Below are 12,727 nucleotides of genomic sequence, written 5' to 3' on the forward strand. Positions count from 1 at the left end.
CAATAACATAATAAAGACTTAAGAAGGAATATTCTCATAAATTTCAGAGTAATAAAACAATAAAATATTAAGTGAATGAAACGTCATTCATAAAGAAAGTGATATCCCAAAGAAAGAGATTAAGTATGACATGGTAAGTTGGAATTGATATTGATGGTATCTTTAGGCTTATAAAAAGTAATCAATAAATTAATCAAAACAACATTATTGTACAAAGCAAAGTTACCCAGGTATAAGTTTGAACTGTAACTGATATTACACAACAAAACCCTTATCGCATTATGCTTTTAAGGTAATATTGGTGCGCAACTTAAATTATTTTCTCGAAATGTGCTGAAACTATAGAGCTGATGGTTTTACAATACATGGGCACAATCTTTGTTTATGATGTAACACTAGTTCCTTTGTTAATTCATTTTCTTAGAAACATTTTCCATGCGAATATTTTCAAAATTTTCAATACATATCTTCAGTAATACATACTTACTATATATTAGATTTACGAAAACATTGTTTCAGTACTTCTAAATAAACATATCTGAAAATTTCACCTTTCTGTAAAAAGTTGAAAAAATGCTGATTTTGAATAAACAGGAAACTCGTGAAAAATGAGCATTAAAATTGAAACATAAATTCTTATAATGCACTTATACTTCTCAGACAAATATAAAAATTAACATGGATACAGTTTTAATAAGTTCTCTTCCCTTTATCCATTGAATCAGTGCTGGCCATCCCTGTACACAGCTCGACCAAGCGGCAATATACTACCTTTTCGTCTGTCTCTTTCCTTTCCGCTGTAAAGCGCTCAGACTCTCCTGAGCTCTAAAGCGCGCGCTTGCCCATATAGGCATCAGTTGACATGAGATAACATTTTCCGGAATATAAACATTTATTTATTTATTCTGGTGTAGTTAAGGCCATCAGGCCTTCTCTTCCAAAACACCAGGAATACAAATACAATAATATAGAAAAAAAGAGAAAAAAATACACTATAGACAAAATAAATCTACACAAAAAATAAAGAGAGAGAGAAAAACACAATAAAATATGAAGCCACACAAAAATATACACAGGTTGCTGTCACATAAACTTTAAATGAGTGATTAAGTATCATAATTAATTGTATCCTAACTAATTAACTAATATAAACAAGAAACTTGCAATTTTAATCTAGACTAAAATAAGAAAAAGAAAAAAAGCAAATAAATACTTCTAGCAATACCTAAAAACATTAACTAAGACAAAATTTTCTAATTTAATTTTGAGTTGTGATGAAGTCCGGCAGTCCCTGACGTCATTAGGTAACGAATTCCAGAGGCGAGGTATTTCTACAGTATAGGAAGATGAATATAAAGACGTTCTATGATGAGGGATAGAAAGAAATGCTTGATGTCGGTTTCGAAGAGTTGTAAGAAATTGAAAGCGCGATAACAGATAATTCGGAGTAGAAGTATGCATGATTCTAAAGAGAAGAGACAGTGAATGTATTGTTCTTCGTTCCTTCAGACTCACCCATGAAAGTAACAGGAGGGAAGGTGTTATATGGTCAAATTTACGAGTATTGCAGATGAATCGTATGCACACATTATGAACACGTTGTAGTCTCTTAGCTAAGAGTGAACTTACATTAGTTAGCAGAGAATCGCAATAATCAAAATGGGGCATTACAAGCGTCTGAATAAGATTCTTTTTAGAGTAAGTGGTAGAAATTCTTTCATATGGAACATTCGTATTTATGGGAAAATATCTTATTAATAGCAAATTCTTATTTCTTCTTCTTTTTCTTCTACCTTCTTATTATGGATTGAGTCTCATGGGAAAATGTTAAATTACTGTTATTTGTTAAGCGGCTTGCACTACTGAGAAGTGTTCGTTAAAGGGAATTTTAGTGTATAAAGCGACAGAGTTTTTTTTAAAGTTACAGAATCTCAATTCTGAAAAGAAAGTAAAACTTTTATTCACAAGCCATCGATTGGAGAATTGAGAATCCATGAGATGTAGGTACTGACGTTAAGAAAATTGAACAGGCATATTAGTTCTTGTCATTAGGATGAAAATGGTTTTACATCCAATGAACCCATATGAATGTCTCATATTTCTAATTTACTTCCAGGAATCTCAATTTTGGAATATGATCAACGTCTGTCGTCGGAAATCACGCTCCACGCTTGTTGTGCTGTTATTTCTGGGACTCACTGTAGTGAAAGGGGCGCCTGAGGAGTACGACTTCATCATTGTGGGAGGAGGTGCAGCAGGATGCTTACTAGCGGCTCGTCTCTCCGAGGTTCCAAACTGGACCGTCTTACTCCTGGAAGCTGGTGGACCCGAAACTTCCATCCAACAAGTCCCTTTGTTCTCGCCCATGTTCACCATAACGCCTGCGAACTGGGGATACAAAGCAGAGAAGAACGATTCCTTCGGATTAGGCATGAAGGGAGGTCGTATGATTTGGCAACAAGGTAGAGGTATTGGGGGAGGCAGCGTGCTCAATGACATGGCGTATACCCGTGGAAACAGAAAAGATTTTGATCATTGGGAGGCTTTAGGAAACACTGACTGGGGATATGAGAAAGTCTTGCATTATTTCAAAAAATTTGAGAGGATGGATATCCCTCAATACGCTAATGACACTAAATATCACTCCACTAAGGGAAGCATCCCCATTGACTATCCACCTTTTCATACTCCATTGGCAACAGCTTTCATAGAGGCTGGGAAATTGAAAGGTTATGCAAATAATGACTATAATGCAGAGAATCAGACGGGCTTTTCATATTCCCAAAGCGTTATTATGAATGGTGCTCGAGTGAGTGCTAACAAAGCTTTCTTGGAGCCAGCAATGGGAAGAAAGAATTTACACGTCATGAAATGGAGTTCCGTTACAAAAATACTCATAGACAAAAATGAAATGAAGGCAATTGGCGTTGAATATAGACGTTTTTGGATGACGCGGCAAGCTATAGCCAAAAAGGAAGTGATAGTATCAGCAGGAGCTATAAATTCTCCGAAGTTACTGATGCTATCCGGACTTGGTCCCAAAGATCACCTGCAAGACAAAGGAATCCCAGTTGTGCACGACTCCAAAGTGGGCTACAATATGCATGACCAATACACATTCATAAATCTTTATTTTACTGTTAATGCAACCGTTGATCTTCAGGTCTACAATTATATGCACCTATTCAAAGATTTTATCCAATATACCTTCAAGCGAGATGGTGGTTTTACTGTGCCGAGTGGATTTGAAGCCATGGCTTTTGTTGAAATTGAGCCGTCTTCAAATTATCCAGAAATAGAACTGTATTTCGGAGGACTGTTACTGCCTTCAATTCCATTTTACCTAAGCCCATTTGGGATACTGTCGGACAGTATGAACGAATTCTTTAAACCTTTGCAACACAAAAGCGGTTTCACTATTTTTCCAGTTCTTCTACGACCCTATAGCACTGGTAGGGTGATGATCAAAGACGATAATCCCAAAAACGATCCTCTGATTTATCCAAATTTCTTCTCAGATCCAAGAGATATGAAGATAATGATAAAAGGTGCCAAGATGGCTCTGGAATTGGCGAAAACTATTCCGTTTGAGAAATTTGGTGCTCAACTGTTCTCAGAGTCGTTGCCTCCCTGCAAATCTCACGAGTTTGGTTCGGATGCGTACTGGGAGTGTTGTGCTCGTCAAATGACTATAACAGTAGTCCATACGACAGGGACGTGCAAGATGGGACCTGATTCAGATCCGGACGCCGTTGTTGATACCAGGTTACGATTCAGAGGAGTGAAAAATCTTCGAGTTGTTGATTCTTCTATCATGCCTTCTATCGTCTCAGGACACACATTGGCAGCAGTCTACATGATCGCAGAAAAAGGTGCTGACATGATAAAAAGTGACTGGGGTGAGAAAATATAATGGAAATTATTCAGTTCTTGGTTAGCTGTTTTAAGTGGAGGAGAACTGCTACGTCATGTAAAACAACACACGGGAAACCAAAGTAATATAAAACAATGTACACGAAGATGCAGAGTGTTTCATAATTTCTATTACACACTTCTAGAGGTTGTAGCAGGGACTTAGTAGACAATGTTCTGATGTAGAACCCATGTCCAAAAACGTACCGTTACGGTCCTACAATGTTGACAATATCGAATCAATTTCAATTCTCCCGTTTCACTCAGGTTAACGAGCTCTTGCCTGTGTGCATTAAAAGAGCTGCTCGATGTTTGGTCGAGACGTTGTCGGACTGCAAGTGAAATGTGTCCTCTGCAAATGTGTATGCAGCTATGCTGAACTGTGCCGTATTATTCAATGACCGAATGGCAAGCGAAGTTCGAAGCAGCACGTCAGACTGTAAGTGGAAGACACGTCACATCACGTGACTTAAGATGTCGCCATTTGTTAATTTGGGTTGCCTACCGTCAAGCAGAAGATTTGAAGTCTTCATTCTTTTCATCTTTGTAGCACCGAAACGGTACGTTTCCGGACATGAGTTCTGCATCAAAACTGTATCTACTAAGTCCCCTCTACAATCTTCAGAAGTGAAAGACACTGTATAAATTCAAGAGAGAACAGTTTATTTTAATTTTTGGGACTGATTAGGAAATTTACAATTTTTCTCGGAATTGTTAAAATATAAGATTTTAGTCTTTCAGGATAATTGAGTTTTACTGCCGTGTATTGGTTTCAAATATCTGTACTTCTATACATCTCTATTGAGATTATACATATACGTAGCATAATTCTTAGACTTCGGGGAAATTAAGCTGACACACAAGCTTACAAAATCCGAATTTTTTAAAAGGTTATTGCTCTTTTTTGTTTTAAGTCACCAAGATGTTTACTACTTCTTCTTCTTCTTTATTTTATTTTATTGGGTTATTTTACGACGCTGTATCAACATCTCAGGTTATTTAGCGTCTGAATGAAATGAAGCTGATAATACCGGTGAAATGAGTCCAGGGTCCAGCACCGAAAGTTACCCAGCATTTGCTCGTATTGGGTTGTGGGAAAACCCCGGAAAAAACCTCAACCAGGTAACTTTCCCCGACCGGGATTCGAACCCGGGCCACCTGGTTTCGCAGCCAGACGCGCTGACAGTTACTCCACAGGTGTGGACTTTCTTCTTCTTCCTCAAACATTAGATCACTTAACCTTTTCTGAGTATCCATCTCGTTATTCGTTTCGCTATAGGCTTACATCTCTAAGTTGGTTAATGAATATAATATCTTAGGTAAGCGAATTCGTTACCTTGTGTCTAGATGTGTTAGTCAGTTTGGTTTGAAATAATCAAGTTTTTCAATTAACAAAATTATTTAAAAGAATTTTCTTATTTTCCGCTAGGAATTTTGTTAACCGTACTTACATTTCTTATATCTATTATGTGTAGGGGATTAAATACGATTTAGCCTTAATTCTGTAGCTAGAAGTTAAAAAGTTAGTGTTCATGTGGCTTTATTTTCTGTCACTGTTGTTAAATTTATCATTAGCAACTAAAAAAATATAGCATTCATTTAAGCGTTCATTTGATTTAATTTTCTGTCATTGTTGTCGTCATAATAAAATCATTTTTGTTGTATGCTGAAATATTATTCAATGAAAAATTAGTCAGAATAGTAGACGTGTTTTTGTGATTACTGTTGCATTCAAGTCACAATGCGTAAGGATAAATCGCTGTTAACATTCCACAAACAACTGACGATCAACCAGGATTTATAGGTAAGCTCTTCTTCTCGGATGTGGCAACGTTTCACATAGCGGTTGCGTGAATCGACACAATTACCGCATTTCGGGCTCTGAAAATCCACACGTTACATAGACAGTAAACATATTCGAGATTCTCCAGAGATCAACGTTTGTTGTGGTCTAAAGCACAACCAGATTCTTGGGTCTTTTCTTTGCTGAAACCACATCTACCACACTTCGTAAAAATACATGCTAGAAAACTTACTAGTTTGATTGAAGCAAATCGAAGACTCTGGGTTTCATATCATCTTTCAACAAGGAGCAGTACCGCTCCATTTTTGCAAATCATGTGCAAAAAGAATAATGAATCGTCGATTTCCAGATCGGTGGATTGGCAGACATGCACCCATCCCGTGGCCAGCAAGATGTCCTGATCTTATCCCCTTACACTTCTTCCTCTGAGGTTATGTCGGAAATAAATTTTACAGTGAAAACATTCGGAATCTTGTTACTTCAGACATTCTTGGCAGAGTTCTTTATTGTTTAGTCAACTGTCCGAAGGTAGGCCTGAACCTCACAAGTGATATCAACATGACACCACTTATGAGGCAACTAGTCAAGGAGATAATGGGGTAGGGTGGCCAGTGGAGGGATATTCTGATACAGTGCTATAAATCTGGCCATATTGTACAGAGCAATGATGTAAGGCTATTGTGATACACACAGATGCTTAATGTATCACGTTTAAAAGTTTGGTTGAAATTACATTAAAATTGAATAAGATTAGCAACTTTTCTAATGACACCTGTTTCCCATAAAAATTTATACAATTTACTGTAACTTTAATACCTTGCTGCCAATTCTAGAAAATTGCTGTATGTTAAATAATTTTGTTATGTGTAAGGAAATAGATTGACAAAATTATGATACAGTTTGTATTGCTAAAATAAATTAAAATACTTTTAAAAATAATGATGAATATATTTTCCGAAGTTGTGTTAAATTTAGAAGTAAGAGAAATTATTATAAGCTAAAATTGTTAGGTAAATAAGTAAAAATAAGTCTATATTATGTGTAATTTTCTGAAGTTATATGTACTTTTATATTATAGGCGCCATGCCAATATGTCAATCCAAACATGCTTCAAGAGCTGAAATACCCCTCAAGAGATAATAAATTACTATAAATTAGAAAACTGATCAATAGATGGTCGAAGGAGTATCCCTGTTTTTTTTTTTAGACAGCTTTTTTGCTTTGCCTGCATCTCTAAGGCATGAACTTGTGATAACTGTAATAAAAAATTCCCATCAAACCCTAATTAATCACATGGTGTCTCATTAATGCAATTCCAATTTTTCATGCTCTTTCTCTCTTCGTCTTTTTATTTTTCTAGGGTTTTAAAGAAACGTCTTCATCTGGCTTCTTACAAACTTCAATTGTTACATATGTATGTATTTATTTACGCTGGAAGTGGGCAAACACCCGGTGGCAATGGTAACTTAGTTACAAACATAATAATTGATAATAATAGTTAAATAACCTAATTAACAAGTAAACGTAACAATAATCCAGGTGATTATCACAAAAGGTAGGTATGGCTTTGTTCTATGAACTGTTGTTTCGGAAGTCCTAATTTTCGGACACATTTCTTTGGACTGAACAAATGTTCTTGGGATGGATTCTACCGTCTCACCATTATTTGTCGATGGTGTTCCAGTACGCTTTTTCTCCAATAGTCTTCCAGTTTCTTTCAACTGTCTATTCCAACTAAGAATGTTATTCTCGTGTGGTCTTTGTTAAATACGCGTAGAAATTCACGTCATACACGAGTCACAGATTCAAATTTTGCCAGCCACAAAACACATTGCACTTTTCTTCGGGCATCCATCTTGTATAATTAATTTTAAGAATAACAATTATTGCATTTGTTTGATTGTTACCGTCTTTTATTTCCTTCAATGCCTCAAACTTACAGGCTTAGAGAGTTTTATTTTCATCTGGCACCAATATTACATTTTACCTCTATTTATGCAAAAAATATACTATTCTGAAACTCCACCATGAATTTTCGAACACAGTGTGTAATTTATCGAATATAGCCGGTTTGATATTATCTGGTTAATATCTTCTTTAAATTCTAACCGAGGTCGACGTATGCTTAAGCATGAGTTAAGTGGCAACTTTAACCGAGATTGATGCGTGAGACCTAGAATGCTTACTAATTTAAATGGATGCTCACTGTATTTTATGTCATAATTTAATGGCTTGCTGGTTTATAATAAAAGGTAAGTAATTTGATGGAAATAAACAAATATAGATACATTCATTTTGTAATACAGGGACATCATTTAATTTTTACTTCAATTTTTATTGTACCTGAGTTTTTGAATGTCATTCACTCCCACTCTCTCTACTAGTAAACTTACAACCGTTCTCCACACAGAACCAAGACCGCGTATGCAGCACTGAGTTAGTGAGTGTAGTACGTTCCAGAAATATGTTCGCGTTTTCCAGTGACGAAAGAGTTTTCAATTTTGAATCATATTTTCGCACAGGTACTGTCGTCCGTTTGCCTACGTCGCATCCCGGTTTCCCCCATCTGCTTCTGTTCGCCCCTCTGTAAAGTCTAGTTGCTGGGCTGTCTTATCTCTTTTCTGAAATCATTAATTTCTGTTAGGAATTGGACGTCTACGTAATATTATACAACTGTTTAAAATAACTTAAATAAAAGGGCCTCGTTAAGTAATTAACTGTCACGTGATTTTCCCCCCTTCCTTTCTACGACCCTGCGACAAAACCACTTGAACGGACAGTAGATAGCATGTCTGAGTAATTTTATCTTTTCGGATCGGGCAGAAGTGAAGATTAAATTTACAGTAAGTAAGGTACTCTTTTATAGAGTAGGTATAGAATTATTTCAACATGAGTTACTCGTACGAAGGGATTAGGTACAATAGCCTATAGTGCTATAATATGCACAAAAGAACTGAAGCCTGTATCGAAATGAACGGCCACCATTTTCAAAAATGTGTTTAAATATCCATATTATGATTATTTTTCAATTTAACTTCATTCTCTATATTGTACGCTAATGTGATGTAACAGTACAATACACACTGCATAATTAATTCGTCCGAATGGATAGTTCAATTCGTGAGTAAAAACACTAAGTGTTAATACAGTACTGTGTTTTGATTAAACAAAAACCTAATGAAAATGATCAAACTCAAAATTGCGATATTTCCTAGTTTACGTAAATGGATGAAGTACTTTTCTTCCCTCCTATACCTAGTAAAGTGATTTGTATTTTACGCCAGTATCATCGAACTCCAGTCTTGGAAGGGGGAGAAAGCGGTGTTTCCGGTTCTAGACCTTTAATTCAAAAGTAGAGCCAGGCTAATATTAAAAATGTTAGTAAAAATAAAATGATGTCCCTGTATTTATATGTATCGGGCCAAATATGTCTTTGAAAAAAAAACATTATATTAAGTTAAATCATTATTATACGTGAAGTCTTGGTTTTGTTCTGGTAGACAACAGCAGTAGACATTAGTTCCGTAAAAGAAAAACGACAGCAGATCTTCACCCCCTGAAGTAAAATTGAAAACTTCGAAGAACTACACTAGCACCGGTTGTTTTGTTTGTTGAACTCCTGGCTGACCCTATGACACATTACGTGAGTTCAGCATTATGCCGGACATCCGCCGGACAAGGAAGGACATTATATTTATGACAAAACTGCATACTTTTAAAGGAATTCTAATCTATGATGTTCGCCTCTACATGTCATTAAAGTTCGGTGTAGGGGAATAGTGGGTACAGTGAGACACAAAATATTAAGACATACAGTATGTATGCAAGTGATAATTCAAGTATGTTTAAAATCAAGTGCAATGGAAATATACATTAAAACTTGGAGTACAATAATACATAAACAAAAATGTTAATAGATAAAGGACATAATATACAATACGTGTTTGTAAAAAAAAAAATGCAAATGTCTCACTTTTTCATTCTGGAGGGTACAGTGAGACACCACAGTGTCTATTAACGGACATTGAAATGATTTACATTTATTTCAAAAGAAAGGAAACTTGCTGTCTCTTTATCTTGTCATGTTCTGTAGGGTTATTTAGAATAATTTTGATGTCTGACTTCGAAATCATTGTAACATCTGGAACATTAGGAAAAGTGAATTTTCCATGACATTTCAAACTTTTTCGAAAAAATGAAATTAATTTTTGGTGACAACAAAGCTTATAACTATAAGAATTTAATGTAATTCTTTATTATCTTTTAACATTTTCTTAAATTTTGTGAATATTTTTTTTATTTATGAAACCATTATAATGTAATGTATTCATTATTATTTTAAGCTACAGTTCCTAAATTGGTTACTAGTATGTTCATTTTTAATGTTAGTTACTGGTAAATGTAATATAATTACAGTTTGTTTTTGCAAATCATTGGTACATGGGAACAGTGAGACGTCTCAGTGTGTACCCTTCAATGGCATGTCTCACTGTTCCCTTTACGCATAGTTCGTTTAAAAATGACGCCATCACTTCAAAATCAAAACAAGATAGACGAAACTTTGCCAAACATAACCTCAAATACCATAGTATTAGGTAACAAAACATTCATATTTATACTTCATTTGTATATCCAGTATAACCTTCATTAAACACAAGCCAAAATTTTACTTCTAGAGTGAAAAATTACGAATTATTTTTTCATCACTCACCTTTACAACTAGAATCAAATCGAGTATGAAAATACTGTTACTTTACTCATGCAACATACAACTCCACTGTTACCAACATCTCAACATAAAAATTTACCATGTAATAAAAAATGTCTCACTGTTCTCCCTGTCTCACTGTACCCACTTCTCCCCTACACTATGCCGGATACTGCGAGAATTCTTCCTCCGATTTCGTGACGAAGTTCTTCCTGTTCGTGACCACAGGAAAAGAAAAATGATGCGGTCATGCTATACTTTATATCGTAAGAATTGTCATAAGGATGCGTTTGGTGTAACATGAAGGGTACGGCTTCGCAAACTGATCACATGTTATGGCTAAGACAATAATTTGCTCGTGAAAGTAAGCAAAACATAACATAGGAAGACTGAAAGTTTCCATTACTTGAATTAGAGGTTGCTACGATGCAGGCATTTTAATGAGCACCTAGGACACTCTACGACAGCCTTGGCCGGGATTGCGTGTCTCTCACAGCTGTACGACAGTCTCAATAGAAGAGTTTGCCAGCGTGTTGTGTGCGGTACAGCGCCGAAACGTCGTTCCCTAGGTCGCGCTGGATGTGCAGAATGATGGACTAATCCGAGAAACAGATGTAACTTGCAGGTATCTGAAAACATTCTTTGTTAACTAAAGCCAATCTTTTAATATATCTTAAGAGTAAGATTCTATGGTGAGGTTCTAGCAATAATTATTAGAAACTCAGTTTTAATTTCGAAGGAAATATTCATCTCACATTGAATACGTGTCTCTGGAATTACGTAGGCTATATTCCATAAACCACACCTGTGGAGTAACGGTTAGCTTGTCTGGCCGCGAAATCAGGTGGTCCGGGTTCTATTTCTGTTTGGGGAAAGTTACGTAATTGAGGTTTTTTTCCAGGATTTTCCCTCAACCCAATATGAGCAAATGCTGGGTAACTTTCGGTGTTGGACCTCGGACTCATTTCACCAGCATTATCACCTTCATCTCATTCAGACGCTAAATAACTTAAGATGTTGATAAAACGTCGTAAAATAACCTACTAAAATATTCCATAAATTCTTTAAACATTTTTACCGGATTTCTGTTCTTAAATAAGTTCTAAAGTTCTCAATTGGTGGGGGGGGGGGGAATAAAATATTGAACCAACAAATTTATTGATAGAGGAGAAAAATTAGCTCCGGTGCCGGGGATCGAACCCGGGTCCTTGGTTCTACGTACCAAGCGCTCTAACCATTGAGCTACACCGAATCGAATCATTCTCCTCCAGTGATTTTCCCTTTGTGGCCTGACTCCAAGTTCGACATGTATCAGCGCGTCTGGCCGCGAAACCAGGTGGCCCGGGTTCGAATCCCGGTCGGGGCAAGTTACCCAGTTGAGGTTTTTTCCGGGGGTTTCCCTCAACCCAATACGAGCATATGCTGGGTAAATTTCGATGCTGGACCCCGGACTCATTTCACCGGCATTAGGCCTATCACCTTCATTTCATTCAGATGCTAAATAACCTGAGATGTTGATACAGCGTCGTAAAATAACCCAATAAAATAAAAATCGACACGTATGTTGACATTTATATTAAGTCAACTGCTATTATACTAGGAGCGCACTCAATTGAGTGACTTGGTGGCCGAGATTTCATAGTAATATGCACTGTTGTGCGGAATCTACGTAAAGATTAATTTTTGGTCCTACAGAATATATCTGTTATGGTAACAATTGAGTCAGGCCAAAAAGGGAAAAACACTGGAGGAGAGGAATTCGATCCGGTGCTGTGGATTGAACTTCGGCGTAGCTCAAAGGTTAGAGCGCTTGGTACGTAGAATCAAGGACCCGGGTTCGATCCCCAGCGCCGGAGCGAATTTTTCTCCTTTAATATCAATTATTACCATAACAGATATATTCTGTAGGACCAAAAATTAATCTTTACGCAAAAAATCTATGTTACGTTGTTATTAAAGCTTGGAAGTTCCGACTTTCTGTGCATACAGCTAGGAACAGGAGTTCAGTATAAACAAAAGGTACAGTCGGGTCTACTAAAAATACGGACACTGCCTGAAACATCTTATTGATATCATACCAGATTGAGGTCCAGTTGTACGAACACGGTATAAAGTCCTGTTAAACTTAATTCAAAGGTTATGCGAGAAATGATTTGTATAAACTCGGAATAGTGTACTATTCGGAGGATATCTTCCGAAAAAGGTATTCCATGATTTTTGACGCTATTCATGGAATAGCCTAACTATAGAATAAATGGAGTATCGTGTTGTATGACGTTCGTTTATTACAAGGTTATCTATTC

The 12,727-nt window shown here is 36.3% G+C and overlaps 2 protein-coding genes across 3 annotated transcripts in view; both read left to right on the forward strand.

Moving 5' to 3' along the window:
- The first annotated feature begins 1,061 nt into the window (after positions 1-1,061).
- Positions 1,062-7,619, forward strand: LOC138698504 (glucose dehydrogenase [FAD, quinone]-like). Its single transcript, XM_069824483.1, has one exon. It carries the CDS (start codon positions 2,054-2,056, stop codon positions 3,911-3,913), a length of 1,860 nt encoding a protein of 619 aa, XP_069680584.1. The 5' UTR covers positions 1,062-2,053; the 3' UTR covers positions 3,914-7,619.
- A 3,149-nt stretch (positions 7,620-10,768) lies between these two features.
- The window catches only part of LOC138698505 (glucose dehydrogenase [FAD, quinone]-like), a 32,887-nt gene continuing 30,928 nt past the window's right edge, over positions 10,769-12,727 (forward strand). The window contains exon 1 of one of the 2 annotated variants that reach the window (XM_069824484.1): positions 10,769-11,049. The gene's annotated coding sequence lies outside the window, so the exon portion shown is untranslated. The remainder of the gene's footprint in view (positions 11,050-12,727) is intronic. The other variant, XM_069824485.1, reaches the window with a different exon arrangement.

This window comes from Periplaneta americana, chromosome 4 (assembly GCF_040183065.1).
Source record: "Periplaneta americana isolate PAMFEO1 chromosome 4, P.americana_PAMFEO1_priV1, whole genome shotgun sequence".
Classification (NCBI taxonomy): domain Eukaryota; kingdom Metazoa; phylum Arthropoda; class Insecta; order Blattodea; family Blattidae; genus Periplaneta; species Periplaneta americana.